General features: G+C 42.2%; 1 protein-coding gene across 1 annotated transcript in view; it reads left to right on the top strand.

The window, feature by feature from the left end:
* The window catches only part of TNKS2 (tankyrase 2), a 40423-nt gene extending 36619 nt beyond the window's left edge, over nucleotides 1-3804 (top strand). Inside the window, exons 24-27 of the mRNA XM_056849533.1 lie at nucleotides 968-1073; nucleotides 1768-1954; nucleotides 2923-3079; nucleotides 3347-3804. Coding sequence (XP_056705511.1) covers nucleotides 968-1073; nucleotides 1768-1954; nucleotides 2923-3079; nucleotides 3347-3409 — 513 coding nt within the window. The 3' untranslated portion in view covers nucleotides 3410-3804. The remainder of the gene's footprint in view (nucleotides 1-967; nucleotides 1074-1767; nucleotides 1955-2922; nucleotides 3080-3346) is intronic.
* The last annotated feature ends 14524 nt before the right edge of the window (nucleotides 3805-18328 follow it).

The following is an 18328-nucleotide window of genomic DNA, read 5'->3' as shown; positions in this document are numbered from 1 at the left end:
CACGTTAAATCTGACAGATTTATGTGACATACTTTTCGATACATTAGAGACCACTGCCTGGATGGATGCATGATGTATCTTTGGATGTCAGATACATACATGGGCACTGAGACGTTCTAACGGTGGGATCAAAAGGCAATTAAATGTAAGGGGTACAATCTGTGACCTTTCTGTGTAAATATGACATCCAACCCTAAAACCACAAATGATTTCTCGTAAGGGGTTTGCTTAGAGACTGAATAGCATGGGGAATAGGGCTGCACCTTATGGAACTCCACAAAACAAATCTCACACTGATGACAGCTGATCTCCAGCACTAACCCTCTGAGTCCAGTCCACAAGGAACCATTTAAACCAATCTAAAGCATGTGCCTACTTCTACATGCATCTTTAAAGCTACTTCTGGGTATCGCTGTGACCTCATTAATTAATCTGTTTCTTCTCTTGAGTAAGTATTGCAGGTTTAATAAAGCCTGATAGAAATTTTCCAGGTGTGAATCCCTGTGCAAGGAATGAGAATAAATGCAGTTTTGGTCAGCTTAGCTATAGATATTAGATCCTATAATGTCCTCTGTAGCTGGAAGTGTGTAGGTTTGTATTGTATAGTGGCCATTGTGTTTCAGGTACAGATACTTCTTATCTGTTCATCATGTGGTTCCAGTGAGGTATCCTGAAAATGAACCTGTTCTGTGGACTCAAACTGGCTAAGATTGAAATGGAGTGGAAATATTATTACAGGTTTTATAGAGATATTTATTATGGTGATGTGGGGAAAGGAATTTTTTTTCCTGGTGTCTGAAACAGTTACAGATAGCTATTACATTTTAAATATATTTGAGTGAGTATAAGCCTGTGGATATGCAGTTCCAAATGAACATTGATTTATAGAAAGGATTGTTATCATTGGAATGGCTGCTGTCAGACAGCAAAAGAAAATTATTAATTTTGTGGTGGGTTTTTGCTCTAGATACAAAAAGTGTGCAACAAAAAACTCTGGGAAAGATACACTCACAGGAGGAAAGAAGTTTCTGAAGAGAATCATAATCACGCTAATGAAAGGATGTTATTTCATGGTAAGTACTTTATGTTTGTGTCTAGATGGCATGGACTTTGCATACTGCCCAGTCTTCTTCCTATATATGAAGTGGGAGGAGTCTGTTGTAGAGTAGAGGTTCACACAGGTTGATCGCGCGATACCCACACCCATCTAAAATTTAATTGTATATAATTGGAAACTGAGTTGCAGTCTGCCATGTCAGTCAGCCCTAAATCTACTTTGTCTCAAAGCAGATATCAGTGGTGTGAGCTAGTCCGACCCCCAGTTCCCCTCCTCCCCCATCCTGCTCCACGGTTTAGTCCAGAGCAGAGGTCCCCAAACTTTTTGAGTCGTGGAGCACTTCTCAGGAGAGAAATTTGTCACACAGCACTAATTTTCACCTAGCAACTAAACCGAATGACAGTAGCATTTTATTTTCCAAACTCTTCACGGAGCACTAGGAGATGTTTTGCAGAGCACCAATACTCCAGAGTATTGCTCAGCTGCTAGTCCTGTTGGTGGCAGGCCATACCCACATAACGCAGACCTGAGGCAAGCTTCACCTGTGTCCTAATGTGGCAGTATTATTAGGCATGGCTAGGCCTTGGTGCCAAAACGTCGTAAGTATAATAACGCATATTAATAATAATATAAATGTGGTAAGTCTGTGTGGTACAGTATTCAGTACTAAGAATGCCAAAAACAAGTTTTGTTTTTCCATGTGCTTGCAGGCTCCCCTTTTGTGAATGCAATTATTCATAAAGGTTTTGATGAAAGACATGCCTACATCGGTGGAATGTTTGGAGCTGGAATTTATTTTGCTGAGAATTCTTCCAAAAGCAATCAGTATGTGTACGGTATCGGTGGCGGCACAGGTTGCCCAATTCACAAAGACAGGTCTTGTTATGTCTGTCATAGGTAAGTTTCTGTACTTGTATGAGTTGTACTAAAGTTGGTAGAAGCTGTTTGGCAAACTTAAAAACTCAAGGTGTCAGTCTATTCATTATCGTTGATTTAGCTTTTCCTAGCATCTTTATACACGTCTGTATTTGATATAAACTAGTTAAAAATCATTTCAGTGTAGCAAACAGTCCACAGCAATAAAATAAAATTAGGTTTCTTCACTTTCTACTACCAGTGTGTAAGCCAACCCAACTATCTGTGTGGAAAATGCCCATGTGTTCATACAAATGAACAGTGTTTGCCAAATGAGCTACATTTGCAGTTGAATCCAAAATCATTGGACATGTGATGTCTAATAACAGCCACTGTCTTGTAAGCCATACTTTTCCAGGTTATTGTTGGAGAGTTGTGTGCGTTTGCTTCCTGAGTCTAGTAAGGTGCACCTCTTGGTTTGAAAGCAAAGGACTGCATAAAGTTAAAAATTCTTAGGTCAACTTTCTGAGCAGTTGTCCATGGTTTCTTACAATACTCCCCAAATACTGAAATCCACTAAAAATAATTAAAACAACCAATACAATCATTGATCAGCAGTAAGTAAACATTGTCAAACACTAGAACATTTCAGCTTTTCAGGCTGTCCAAATGTACTTGGCAAGTCACACTAGCCAACAACCTAGCTACTACTTCTTGAACTGATGCAAAGGTCACCATACAAAGAGAAGTGCACAATCATTAAACACGATGTGATTGGAGCATGACCAAATTGAACAGGTCAGTCATAATCCTATGTATATTGTATAGTGAATCTGAGAGAGAGAGAACAAAAAGCAGTGTATTTTATTTCAGTCAAATTTTGCATTGACATAAAAAAATGGAGTGTTACATTTTTTCTTAAGGCTTACTTGCATATTTAAAATTGTCAGCTTTTTTTTAACTTTCACACGTTATAAGTAAAAGTTTTTGTTTTTGTTTTTTTAATATAGGCAGTTGCTGTTTTGCCGTGTTACATTGGGCAAGTCTTTTCTGCAGTTCAGTGCAATGAAAATGGCTCATTCTCCTCCAGGACACCATTCAGTTACTGGGCGGCCTAGTGTAAATGGACTAGCTTTAGCAGAATATGTCATTTACAGAGGAGAGCAGGTAGTGTATTTTCGGTTTTATTTCTAAAAAAATTGATTTTTCTTTAAATTTGCAAGCTTGTCCATAGATCTCTTGGGGTTTTATATTTCATATTTCCATGAGGGAGCTAGATTTTCAAGGCTTCAAGAGAGTTTTTTCACCTGATCAAAATTAGTATCTCCCACCATTTTTCCTTGCTTATAAAGTATGTATTGTTCATCCAGTGCAATAACTCTGTAATCTGTACTTGGAAATTGGAGACTATAATTAATCTAACCTATCTTTCAGGCCTATCCCGAATATTTGATTACTTACCAGATTGTGAAGCCTGAAGCCGCCACAGAACCTTGAAACCTCAAATGTATTTGCAAAGAGATCAAAGTAAAGAGTGTACTGAATTGCTGAAAAATTGTTATCCCATCCCACAGGCATTGTGGTAGAAAATGTGAATAAAATCTAACATTTTGACGCGGTAAAGCTTTAATAAATGTATAGTAAGTTTTCTACAATTTCAGAAATGTCGTTTTTCAGCACTTTAACAGATCTCATCCCAGGTGAAACTGGTTTTGTCTGTACTAAATTATATAACAACTATTAACTTGAATTATGTTTTCTATATGCTATTACAGTGAAATCTAACAAACTGTATTGCTATACAGGAACTCATTTTACTAATACTGTGTTCTTTAAAACTCTACATTTACACAGAGTCATTTGTAAAACTGTAAATAAGAGCTTTTCTACTAGCTTGGTATTTATTTACATTGTTTTGTAATATGTGTGTGTTAGAATTGCAGGATATGCAAATCTTCTTTCAATCATTGCATTAATCATCTGCATTTCACCACATAACAGTAGGTTGAAGGACCTTATAAGATTCCAGGTCTTGTCAGTCAGTATGGAGGCGCGCCCAACATTCAGACAGAATAAAGACGTTCCGATAGATTGTTCACAGAACAGAACACATTCCAGAGTACTCGGGTAGAACATTCCAGTTCCTGAACAAATCCACCAGGGGTTAAAAATTTCGGTTGGCAGAAGTGAGCAGGGTGGGTATCCACAGTGCAGCTAAATTTTGGGAGCATATTTCATTTGCAGGCAATGCAATTTGTAGTATACTTCCCCCCCCCCTTTTTATTAGTACAAGGCTAAACGCAGACTATGAGATCCACGTTTTCACACACACCTCTCTGAGCAAAGTCTATTAGAACTGCACCTCTCCATTCCTAATTAGCTATACCTAGTTAGCCAGCTTTCTGAGAGCTCTGTTCAGCTTACTCTAAGGGCATTTTCACACAGCCCAAATAATGCACTTTCAATCCACTTTCAATGCACTTTGAAGGTGGCTTTTACTATGTGAACTGGCAAAATCCACTTGCAAACGATCGTTAAGGTGCACTGAAAGTGGATTGAAAGTGCATTATTTGGGCATTCCACATGATAGTCACTGAAGGCACAGGGCAGTACAGAAAGCTGCTACACCAGCAGCACAATCTTGTGCGAAGTTACTCTAGTCTAAAACTTTTTCGTGGGGTTGCATTATGAGGTACTGACAGCTTCTTCACCCTCTCTCCTGCCACCTGCATTCCTTACTCATTCAGTTCCATCTAGAACTACCTAATCATTTCAAAGACTTTATGTAAATATAATTAATTCATACATAATTTCATTCTAATTTTAAATTATATTTTAATTGGCTTCCTCAGCATATAGGACTATGACCCATGATATAATTTAATTGTCAATCAATATCACGTTATAGTTTAGAGGGAGACTGCCAAGACTGCTTGAACAGTCTTGCTCATAATTGTGCGTTTTAAGTAACTGTAGAGCACATGAAGTCAGTGCATGAATTGTTCCAACATCATGTGGAAAATTTAATTAACCCACCACGTGATGCAATTGCTGCTGCAGGCAATTCAGACTGAATATAAAAGGGGTCTTAATTTGTATGGTACTTTTTTTCGCAGCATGTTTTCCACTCTTTAGTTTTACCAAATGGCTGTAACTGATGTTCACGCAAAATCTATGATTTAAGCGTTTCATTGCTGAGTATTACATTCTTTGTGAATGATTACTTAATATGGTGTAAATTACTGTGGTATGGTAGCATTTGAAATGGTACCACAAGGGTGGTTAGAATGTTTTTAATTTTGCATGACACATCATCTTTTTTTGAAAGTGGGAAATGTAATGGTTTTGAGATTATGTTGGCTTGAGGTGAAATTCTAGCCTGTGCAGTTAGTGTTCTGCTCATCTTGAAGTGTCTTCTATGTATTGTATCACATTCCATTCCATTCAACCCTAAATAAACTTCATTCACATACTCTTGGTAGTACAATCTTATGATTGCAAATCACTATAAGTATAGGGGGCGAGATTATGGGAAATAGTATTTCAAATTATGAATTTATAATTAAATGCAATGCACTGTATTTCTGCAACCGCCAACAGTTGATGGTGAGGCCTCTGTATATCTGAAATGTGGCACACTGCTGATGCTGTATATCTGAAATGTGGGCACACTGCTGTTGACTCAGGACTTCGTGTATGGTCAGAAGGGGAAATTTCTTCAGTATTCCCCAAAACATTATTTGGAATGATTTATGAAAAAAACTGCTTGCTGTCATTCCCACTAAGATATTTTTGTTTTGAGCAAACATTTTCCCATGAGGAACCTGGCATACTACTCAATGTCCAAAGTATGCCACATCCAGCGTATTTTCATTAAACTGTAGCTGTAGAAATTACACAAGTGCACACACAGTGGCCCGCTGCTTAATTGTGCAGAGGTTTTTTCCTGTTACAGCAGGGGGCACCAGATACTGGCATGTTAACATCTTGAGTGATGGTTCTTGCTGTGGTCATTTTGCCTTTGAAAAAGACATAGTCTATGCTGTCAGAGCCAAGTGATATTTTTTTCAATAACTATTAAAAGCATATACTCTTAACAATTCATACACTATGAAAGAGATTATAGCAGGAGACTCAGATCATTGCAAGAAGGTTGGAGGTTTTTCAAAAGCTTGTTGATAGAGAATCAACACATTCTGCAGGTTAGAAAATACACAAGTCCAAATAATACCTGCCTTGCTATATAGCAGTCCAAAAAGCTATGGGAGGCAAAAAAGCTCCTTTTTTAAAAGCTAGAAGTCCAACCGGGGTGGTGGTGGTGGCATAAATTCTGGTGAAAAATGTAAGGACTACTAGAACAATTTGAGGAGCAAATTACCGCAGCTCTACAAACAAATGCTACAAACCTTGAGTATAATAGAACTCGGCAAGAGAAGCCATAGTTTTAATAAGGTAGAGTACTAGCATTATCACAGCGGTGTGGAGCTGCAGCTGAAGTACTCGTCCGTGGTCCCAAGAAGATGCAATTTGGTTCTTCCCAGGTCAGTGTCACCATAGATCCAGTTCTGAGAATGTCACTTTTTCCACTTTGTTCACCACCTCCCAAACCACCCTTATTTAATCCAAGCATCATATGAAATCTAAATGCCAGAATTTCCAGGGTCCATGAAGCTGATTAGGGTGTTGGAGGGTTTTCTTTGTAGTGTCCTTAGTGGTCCTGGCCTCATTCCGTTTTCAATCCTTAAATTGTAAGCTCTGGAGCAAAGCCAAGTTTTGTGCATGTGTACAGTGATGTTGCTACATAAAATAAAAGCAATGTGCGTGGTGGTTCAAGATTATAACCATTCCACACAAACTGTAGCATACTGCACAAACAGCGGTAAGTCTACTGTTCTAGAGGTAAGCACCTATTATGCCTCCAACAGGCGTTTTAGAAAAATACAACATCTGGTCTGTGCAGGAAAGGAGCTTTTTAAACAATAATGGTAGAATGAAATAATAGAACTTGCAACCTTAGGGAAAGAAGTTTCTCTTAGTTTGTTATGATACGATTATCAAAGCCCACTCTTTCTTTGTGTTTGTAGGATGCTAAAGGCCAAAGTAATCGCATGTGGTTTAGCAGCTCTAGAGGCTGTGCAGATTTGTTGGCAGGCTAAGGGCTTGCAATGAAAGAAATCCATAGCTCAGTATGCCAAAGGCAGCACAAGAGAGACCACCAGTTCTGACAATCAGTCATTCACGTTTCCCACTGTTTTGCTCTATTGAGGCAAAATGTGAATAGCAGCTCCGAAGTCTTCCCCACACAAAGCTCTTTATGAGTCTTTACTGAGGCGTGATCCAGGCAGCTACACTGAAATTGCCAGCCTGAAAGCAGCCCTTCTTGATGGCATTTGGCAGTCTGGCTTTGCAAGGGAGGATAGATTTATGAGTTGTGAAAGATGGGCAAATTAACATCCTGGGCATTCTTGATAGGATTAGACTTTCTAGGGCACGCATCCATTTGCATATGGCTCTGACTTATCACATTTGTATTGTCCTTCATGGCTCATTTTAATATGCTTCCCACCCATTCTCTCCATCCTTTCTTGCATCCTTCTGTCATCAACCAAGGATGTAAATAACTGAGACGCCACTGTAAAGTTCTAGGCAGGCATTTGAGCCTGATGCTTTCCATTTGACTAAATTAAATGTGTGTTGAAGTATTGGCACTGAAAGGTAATCTATATCCTCACAGAAGCGAGAGTCAAAGCCACATTTTGTGTCTAGCATCTTACACTTACCATACAAATCTGTAATTTAGGGCTATTTATTTACTTCGGTGTTTGTATTCTGCTTTTCTCTACAATGGGAATCCAAAGCAGATTATGCTTTCGCTGCCTCCATTTTATCCTCACTACAATCACCCTGTTAGCTGATAGGGCTGATAGAGTGTATGTGACTGGCCAAAGGTTACACAGTGAGCTTCCATGGTAGAGTGGGGATTTATTTTATTTATTTATTTTTGAATTTATAACCCGCCCTCATCCCCAGCGAACCAGGCTCAGGGCGGCTAACAATAATTAAAACATAAATACATCCAATATAGATCAAGTACATCCTTAAAACTATAATAATTAAAACCATTAAAAACCCTAAACAGATGGCCGAACTATACCTAGGCGCCACAGCAATAAATGTCAGCACATTAGCCCCCCAGATTTCAAAGTGGGGGGTGGGATGCGGAGGCCAGTAAAGATGGATCTTGTGGCTGTCCTCAGTTATAGGCCTGGTGGAATAGCTCCGTTTTACAGGAAACCTGCGGATGTGAACTTGTGTCCCCAAACCCTAGTCTAATACCCTAACTGCTATACTAGGTCTACCTTATAGGGTTGATGTAATATGATTGCTGAGAAGTGCTTTGAATGCATAAGGAAAAATACAGTACAAATGCTTAAAATTTTTATTTAACACCCACTCACCCATGAAGCTTGGTGGGTGGCCCTGGGCCCTTCACTCTGTCTCAGACTATCCTAGGGTTGCCAGGTCCCTCTTCACCACCGACGGGAGATTTTTGGGGCGGAGCCTGAGGAGGGCGGAGTTTGGGGAGGGGAGGGACTTCAATGCCATAGAGTCCAATTGCCAAAGTGGCCATTTTTCTCCAGGTGATCTGATCTCTGTTGGCTGGAGATCAGTTGAATTAGCAGGAGATCTCCTGCTACTACCTGGCAGTTGGCAACCCTAGACTATCCTGCCTAGTTTGTTGTGTGGTGGGGCTGAACCACCCATGCTGCTCTGAGCTCCATGAAGGAAAGGTGGGATGAAAAGGTATACATAGGATTTACTCGTTGCTTTTCACCTTTTAAAGACTCTCAGAGCAACCTGTAAAATGAAAGACTGCGCTGACATTAGTTAACGTTGCTACTCTTTAACTGGCTCAGTTGACAAGACTGGCAGTTAATTGCCAGGGAACCCGCCCGGCTTCATTCAGTGGTTCCCGCAGCCTCAAGTGAAGCGGATGGTGGTTAAACTGTCAGGGAAGCCCTGCCTTCCTGGCTCCCCAGAAAGATGGTAGAACTGAAGACAGACCTGTAAGTCTCTTCAAGGGATATCTTGTTTCTTTTAAAGTTTCTGCCTATCGGTGCAACACAGCTTCTGCTGAACCTTGCTACGCTGTAGCATCAATTTCTCATTTAATTACAATAGATGGCTAGATGGCCGTCTGTCAGCAATGCTGATTCTATGACCTTAGGCAGATCATGAGAGGGAGGGCATCTTGGCCATCTTCTGGACGTGAAGTAGGGGTCACTGGGAGTGTGTGGAGGGAAGGTAGTTGTGAATTTCCTGCAGTGTGCAGGGGGTTGGACTAGATGACCCTGGTGGTCCCTTCCAACTCTATGATTCTGTTTGTGGGAACAAATGATTTCCTCAGCAACTGCAGCCACTATGATTAAGAGGTTCAGGTTTCAGGCAGAACCCCAACACTTACTCATTTTAGAAATTAATCATTAGTCTCCTTATGTGGTAAAATGCAGAGTGTTGACTTAGACCAGGGGTCCCTAATCTTGTTGAGCTTCTGGGTCTCATAGGAATTTTGAGAACAGGGAATGAGGACCACCAGAAATAGCTGCCATGGGGTAGAGGGGCCAATAATAAAATGTTGGCAAGCCAATCGTCCTCCTATAATGGAGGCAGGTACTATACGTGTGTACAGCTGAGTTGTATCTGAATCTGGCAAGCTAAAGGATAAACCCCTTTTTATGTATAATTAAAAGAGCTGACTTCATCATCCTCTCAAGAGGAATATGTTCACTTTCTCTCTTCCAAAGGAAATAGATTCGTTTTCCATCCTCCAAACAGCTCAGGAGTTTCACGTGCATTTGGTAATCCTTACATTACATTTGGTAATCCTTACATTAATCCTTACATTAGCCCTGTCAGGAAGGCTGGATTATTCCCAAACTGCGGAGGCAGAGATAGTGGCTTGCCTACTGAATTTATGGCAGAGGCCCGGTTTGAGCCGGCAACTTCCCAGAGTTAGTAAAGGTATTTTTAAACAAATGATCCTAAACTCCCGAAGTTCCCCTGGAAGTAGCTGATTGAAATGCTCTTAGACACTGCAGTACTGTTGTCAATATCCACATCACTCTTTGTGATGGTCTAAAGCAGCGCCCTTATTGGTCTCTCTCTGGGTGGCATGACATGACGCCTTATCTTCAATAGGTTCTTCAGTTAGCATAAATATCTGCTGAGGGCTGCTAAAGAATAGAAGCAAACTGGGGGCAATGTTCCCACTATGTGGTCTCAGATCCAATGAAAACGCAACCTGCCTTGCGATAAAGGAGACCCTTTTCTTTCTTCCCCCCCCCCACCAAAAAAATGCCTGTAGTCTTGGAGCTTCTGTTAAAAGGGGAGATGAATTGTAAGCAACCATTTGACGCCAAGGTGCATTACAGAGTAGAATCTCAAAGAGCTGTTAGCCCTCAGCCAGACTGGGCTGAAGGACTTTGCTGTCAAGACAAAAGCGTGGGTATAATTTTTACACTTGTTTGTCCTTGGACCGAGCCAAAGACTCCTTGACGTATGTCTCTACAACCATGAAGCAATGTCCTTCACTCCTTGTTAACTCTTTTCAGTGAGCAAAATGTGTACGGTCATTGTACTCACTAAAGTTTTTTTCTTTAAAAAAATAGGTTGTGTAAAACAAAAAACTAGTTCTTACATGTATCAGTACCGCCAAATGTGTGCCGTTGCTGGGTTCTGTTACAGCTGTTTCGTGGAGTGCTAGGACTGTAGGAATTGCTGCAGTCTCTTGTACCAGGATACGTGTGAACTTCTGGTTCACAGTTGTTCCGCTAAATGAACTCTCTACCTTGCGCCTTGCTCTCATTTGTCTTTTCCTGATCACACAGTTGTTCTCCACACAGGTTTGATTAAAATCCTATGAAGCAAATTCAGGGCAGGCCCTACAAAACATCTGTCTAAGCGGCATAGATCATAGTATCAGGTCGAATTAATTCCAGGTCATAAATTTATATTACTCCTACAAGATGTGTGGGTGTGTACATGCGTAAATGTGTGGTTGAAGCCTCCCTTTCCAAGGTGTCTCTGTAGTCCGATTCAGACGATAGCGTTTCAGGACTGCGAGTACTTCAAATAACCCCATGAATAAATTGAAAATATGATTCTGAGCTTGTACAAATTGTACAAATTCACAAAGCAAGTGAACTCTGCTCATATATTTAAATTACTTGCTGGATCGTATACTCAGGGTTAGGCAGGAGTGCTTGTGCAACTTATAATAGTACAGTTAAATGACTATAGGCACTATGGGTGAAAAAGCATGGTTGCTTTAGCCTCCTTTATTCCCTGTTTCAGCCAGGATTCAGCCAGGATCGAATGCATGCGTTTCGCCTAACTTGCGTTCGATCCTGGCTGGATCCTGGCTGAAACGGAATAAAGGAGGCTAAATAAATAAATAAATAAATAAATAACATACAGCCCTATCTGATTATATTTGTAGCACTATAATGTGGAGAATGTCAAGTATCATATCTAATGCTACACCATGTCATAGAGGATATGATCAATAGATCTGCAAAATGGAGCTAGGGACAGATGGGGGGATTTCTCCACAAACCTGAAGGAAGTCCAGGTTTGCGTTTTAAAAATCTGAAATCTAAAACTCTCAAATAACAGAAACAATGCCTGTGGCTTTAAGAAAAGAATGTCCAATGAGCTCTCAGGGGCCATTTTGGAGGTTGCTAGGCAACCACAACAATATTGTTCAGTTTTCCAAGCCTTGGTTTCTGTAAAGCAAAGCCATGAAGTGAAAGCAGAGGTGGACTTGGAGGTAGGGTTGCCAGGTCCCTCTCTTCTACTGGCGGGAGGTTTGGGGGGTGGGGCCTGAGGAGGGCGGGGTTTGGGGAGGGACTTCAATGCTATAGAATCCAATTGCCAAAGCAGCCATTTTCTCCAGGTGAACTGATATCTATCGGCTGGCTATCAGTTGTAATAGCAGGAGATCTCCAGCCAGTACCTGGAAGTTGTAATAATCAAACAGCGGCTTACAGGTGCTAGTCAGGAGTGTGGAATTCAAAATATAGCACAAGACAATTCTTTCCAAAATAAGGAAAACAAACAATTGCAACACTTGCTATTAAAGACGTATATTAGAAGCAATTATAATGATCACAATACTTGAGCAAAAAAATGTATATCAGGATTGGTCTAGTTGAGACCCCAACTCCTAGCATAAGGCTTTACAATACAAAATATAAGCCCAAATGCTCAATCCTTATTCAGTCCATAACAATGAATCCATAAAAGTGCGTCAGTAGGCAACGGAAACAAGACGTAATACAATGGAGATCCGGTATAAGTCCATTTCATGTAAAACCTGGAAGTTGGCAACCCTACTTGGAGGCGAAATCAGCCTTGGAAAAGGTCCCATCCCCCTACCCTGCCATGTCCCCTAATCGAGGAGGACTCATCGAGGACACATCCAGCAGCAATCACTGGAGACTTACTACCCACACAGTTCAGCCAGGCCTCGAAAAGGCAGTAACCACAGAATTGGGTCCAGCTTAGCTCTACCAGCCACTGCACAGCCTAGCCAGAATTTTGGCTAGGAGATTCTTTTGGAGGAGGGAACAAGCTGAAGACACAGGCAGATAAATGTAGGTTGGCTGGTGGGTAGGAAGGAGAAAATGAAGTAGGATAAGAGGAGAGGCTGTGGGGGATGCCAGGGAAAGGAAAGTAGAAATAGCAAGGAAGGGAATACAGGGGGAAATGAGATGCCCTCTGAAAGTCTTTGTGGGTCCCCCACTGGTATGGATTTAATTCTAAAAATTCACATTTTAATGTTTAGGCAGTTTAATCTTAATTACTCATTTCCTTAAGTACCCTTGCATTATATCATCGTGGTTTATTTCTACAAACCCCTGTTTTGGAATAGTGCTGGATCCAACCCCAGTTGCCGGATCTAGAGTGCTCATTAGATTCTAACATATTCCTAGAACTCAGCCATGTGTGGACTCTCCCACATATTTAAATGAAGGGCATTCCAGATCATCTTCATGTGCTTTTCTTAGATGTCGCCCTGATGCTAATTCACACATTACAGAGTACATAGTTTGAGTCTGGGGTTTCCACAGGCAGGCCAAGCTGTCGACTTTGGCAGGCAACCTCTCGCCAATCACCTGTGGCCCTCATCGCCACTCCATAGGGTAGCAAGCGTGGTGTAGTGGTTAAGAGCGGCAGACTCTAATGTGGAGAACCGAGTTTGATTCCCCACTCCTCCAAATGAAGCCAGCTGGCTGACCCTTGGGCTAAACACAGCTCTCTTCAAGCTCTCTCAGCCTCACCTATCTCACAAGGTGTCTGATGTGGGGAGGGGAAGGGAAGGTAATTGTAAGATGGTTTGATTCTTCCTTAAGTGGTATGGTACAGAAAGTCGGCATATAAAAACCAACTCTTCTTCAAATAATGTTTTTTTGGAATACTGAGGAAATTTCCCTTATGACCATACATGAGACCTAAGGCACCATGTATGTTGTGAGGAGAGGAAGAGAGGAGATTGTACGGCTGTTTGTTTCTCCTTAAAAAGTAGAGAAAACAGCATATAAAAACCAACTCTTCTTCTTCTAGTGGGAGAAAAATGGGAGCAAAATGGCACCCATTTGCAATGCAACATCATTTCCAACTGCATAACTGAAAGCCCAAAGTGCATTGTGGTATCAGTGGATGCCATTTGGGTAAATCCTGCCCTCTGCAGTCTCCTGGGCTGGCAACCATATGTAACAGGCAGATGTGAGTTGCAGGTAGGGTTGCCAGGTGCCCGGTGGTGGTGGGCAAACCCCTGGCAATTTGCCCCTTTGCCCGCGGACCACTGACGGTCGGCAGGCAAACGTGCACGTGCGTACACGCCACTGCAGGTCACTTCCAGTTTACAACCGGAAGTCCCACCTTGCGAGGGGCCTTATGCCAGTTTGAGTGGCATAAGGCCTCTCGCGAGGCAGGACTTCCGGTTGTAAACAGGAAGTTACGCGCATGCACGTCGGTGCATCCACGCATTGCCGCGTGATCCTGAGATGTGCCTTAAAAGTCTCCCACCGGAGGAGAGGCAGGACCTGGCAACCCTAGTTGCCATTCCTGAGCATGTGATGCCCAATTCGGATTGGTCCCATAGTGTGTGTGGAGGAAGGGGCTTCACCCCCCCACCAATGCTATTTTCCTTATCTCATGTGGGGGGGGGGCTGAAGTTCCTTCTCCATGCATGCCATGGTCCCAATCCAAACCAGGCACCATGTGTATAGGAATTAAGAAAAACTTGCCACTCACATCTGACTGTTACACAGGATGAGGACACAGCATACATATTCTTAACTTGTGAATTGGATCAAGCCTTGGCATTTATGGGGAAGGCACCTCTGCAATAGGGCAACTCGGGCCATAGACTTTGCCTTCAGCGTGCAGTACATGGAAGCAAGGACCCAGACTTTTCCCTCCTGTTTCCTGATTCTGCAATTTTCATGTGTGTGGCTCATTTACAGTGGATGCAGTGCAAACGCCTCTTGTACTTTGTAAGCAAAATACAAAATGTGCAAGAGGGTTGACCTCAAGCAACAAGAATAATAGTGTCCCTTTCGAGATATCAATGACTGTATAGCAGGAAATACTTCTGCTGCTGACATGGCATTTGTGCTCTGAACTAAGACTTTTGCAGAGACCTGAAAATTCTCATGGCCTTTATTGTCACTTCAAACTGTGTGTGAATCAAGAGGAATGTAATGTGACTGTGGCACAGGGAACTGGTGTGTTCCAGGAGGGGAGGGTCCTATGCTGAGAGAAGGCTGGCTCTTGATGAGTAAAATCACGCCATGGAATCAGGCCATTTCCTCTATTCAGCAAAGAGTAGAGTAGGCTGAGTTAAGTATGGGCCAGCCTTCCCTCTCATGCCCATTCCCCCCTTCAGAGGTACATGCATAATTAACCTTCTGGAGGCATGCGATCAGTGGAACAAAGTATTGGCCATGAACAGAGGGAAGCTTGGGTTGTACAGTGCTAAGTTCCAACCAAGAAGGCACGTAAAGGGGTGGGGGGGAGAGAAATGGCTAAGCTGTAAGACTTCAAATTATTTCCAAAGCTGTTTAATATTTTGTACAGGATCTAGCTTCGGAGAGTCTCTTCAATAAAGAAACATTTGTGGGGCGAGAGAATTAGCCTGAGACTCTAACACTTCCACTGAAAAGCCTTCTTTCTTGCCTTGGTGGTGTTTAAACATAAAATCCTTAGAAATCTAAACTGAATGAAGCAACTTATTTTATGCAGCAAAGAAAGTTGGAATGTCTGCCATGGAACTGCCATTGTTTGATTCCCCGCCCCCACCCTGCAAACCAGTTCTGTGTTTCAGGAAAGCAGTCAATAGTGTACGACAGTGCAAAGTTAAATGAGGAGCAATTTCTCGAAAGCTCCCTTAACTTTTTGGCTGTATTCTGGGTGTGCTGCTCTTTGAGATCATTTACACTGAAATTATGGTAGTCAAACCACTTGAACAAGCATACTTTGGCTATTCCCAACCAATATTTTCTACTGCATACTCCCAGGCATTTGATCTGTATTCATCAAAGCATGAGGAGGAGGAGGAGGAGGAGAGAAAGAGTTGGTTTTTATATGCCAACTTTCTGTACCACTTAAGGGAGACTCAAACCGGCTTACAATCACCTTCCCTTCCCCTCCCCACAACAGACACTCTGTGAGGTGAGTGAGGCTGAGAGAGTGTGACTAGCCCAAGGTCACCCAGCTGGCTTCATGTGGAGGAGTGGGGAAACCAACCCGGTTCACAAGAGTAACGTCTGCCGCTCATGTGGAGGAGTGTGGAATCAAACTCGATTCTCCAGATTAGAGTCCACCACTCCAAACCTGACGATTGAGGATAACTTGAGGATTGTATCTCTGGCCAGAGCTACTTGTTGCAGTGAGATGCAGCAACCATGGACCTCTTTCTCTTCTCTACCCTGGCATCATTTAGTAAGTCAGAATATATATAATGTGAAATGATGTTACAAGTTTCCTTGCCCCCACCAGATGTAGCCAGTAACTGAAGCATCGATGAAGGAACTAATTATGTCATACATCGTGCATTTTGCAAATGGGAGAGAAGAGAAGACACAGGGCCTCTGCAGAGCTAGACAACATCTGGCCATTAGTATTACAGTTACCCCTCTACAGTTACCATTTTATTTGCAGCACTATATCTTTCCACAACTACTGTTATAAGGTCTTGACTCTTTGCTTTGGGGAAGAAGCAAATGAGCTCCAGGAAACCTATTAGGGGCCACTGAGGGGGAATCACTGCTCTAACCATTGCCCCACACCAGCTTTTTGATATAGTTTTATACTCTGTTGTGCTGACATACCTGTAACTAGGGTTGCCAGGTCCCTCTTTGCCACCGGCGGGAAGGTTTTGGGGCAGAGCCTGAGGAGGGTGTGGGTTTGAGGAGGGGAGGAACTTCAATGGCATAGAGACCAATTGCCAAAATGGCCATTTTCTCTAGGTGAAGTGATCTCTGTTGGCTGGAGATCAGTTGTAATAGCAGGAGATCTCCAGCTGGTACCTGGAGGTTGGCAACCCTACCTGTAACAGGTATGCCATCTACAAAAACCTGAGTTGCTAGCTTGTTCACCTATCTTGATTTTAGCTAATGGATTAGCAGCCTCATTACAATGAATACTACAGGATATATATAGAAGGATTCTGAAGATATCTTTTGAAACAACATTAGGTTTTTTGTTTGTTTGTTTGTTTACTAATACATAGCCTCTAGACACTACAACATTCTCCAGGGTAAGATTTATATTTATATTTTTTATTTATATCCCACTTTTCTCTCCAATGGGGTCCAAAGTGGCTTATTGCACTGTTCTCCCCTTCTGTAGCTTATCCTCACAACAACCTTGTGAGATAGAGATTAAGTTGAGAGATTTTGATGGGCTCAAGGTGACTGTTAGCAAAATTCTACAGCACAGCAGTATCCTAGTCCAACCCTGCAACCATTACGTGGCAGCAACTGTCATGGTGATGAAGAAGAGGAGTTGGTTTTTATATGCCGACTTTCTCTACCACTTAAGGAAGACTCAAACCGGCTTACAATCACCTTCCCTTCCCCTCCCCACAACAGACACCCTGAGGGGTAGGTGGGGCTGAGAGTGTGTGACTAGCCCAAGGTCACCCAGTTACTTCATGCATAGGAGTGGGGAAACAAATCCAGTTCACCAGATTAGCCTCTGCAACTCATGTGGAGGAATGGGGGATCGAACCCAGTTCTCCAGATTAGAGGAAGGCAACAAACTTTCTTCACAGCAAAGTTAGAACACTGGGTAGTGTGTGAATGGTTTTGCATTAGGACTAGGGTAGTATTGCAAACTACCTTCTGCACCCACTAATGGGTGAACTGTCCTTTAATACTAATACTAATAATAATTCTACAGGTATTGTTTTTAGTAATGCTCCATATGAAAACTCATGCTATTGGGCAACAGGGGCAAAAGTATATTATAATGATGATGATGATGATGATGATGATGATGATGATGATATATCCTGCCCTCCCACGGCAAAGCCAGGCTCAGGGCGATTAACATCATATTTGAATACTTTAAAATATAATGAAACATACAGCGTTTTAAAACAGTTTAAACAGTGCTGAATTTAAAAACAGCTTAATTCAAAGGTGCCAATATAATTCCCTGGAGGGATAGCTGTTTTGACGATGGCTGCTGTCCAATTTAACCCAAATACCTCAGGGGGAGTGGACAACAATGAACAGTTGAAATATGGACATAATAGAAAGGGAAGATAGGGAAGGGGAGGAGGGGAGCTTTCAGCTTCCAGATGTTACCATTGGTGGCATCAACCACAGACCTGGCAGAACATCTCTGTCTTCCGGGCTCTGTGGAACTCAGCTAGGTCCCGCAGGGCAAGGGTCTTATTGGACAAAGAGTTCCAACCGGCTGGGGAAAAGGCCGAAAAGGCCCAGGCCCTGGTCGAGGACAGTCAGACACGCTTAGGGCCAGGAATCTCCAATGAGTTACTACTGTTTATTGGACTTATAACCCACTCTCAGCCGAAGCCAGGCTCAGAGCAGCTAACATCAGCAAAAATAATAAAACAACAATAACAGTACAAATATACAGACACTATACCAAAAACAAATTATACGGTTTAAAACCGGTAATTTATGAGGTACATTTGAGTAGGCGTTCATCTGTCAATGCACAGAACCAGGGCCAGCCCAGTGAAAGCAGTCAGGGACCCCTACTAGAACTCACTTGGATTGCAGGAGAAGCAGGAGGGGTAGGGAGTCCAGCTATGATGAAAACGCATTGCTGCCCTCAACCGTGGGCCTGGTGAAACATCTCAGTCTTGCAGCCCGAGTC

Source organism: Euleptes europaea, chromosome 5 (genome assembly GCF_029931775.1).
Source record: "Euleptes europaea isolate rEulEur1 chromosome 5, rEulEur1.hap1, whole genome shotgun sequence".
NCBI lineage: Eukaryota > Metazoa > Chordata > Lepidosauria > Squamata > Sphaerodactylidae > Euleptes > Euleptes europaea.
This window is presented reverse-complemented; position numbering and strand designations above follow the sequence as displayed.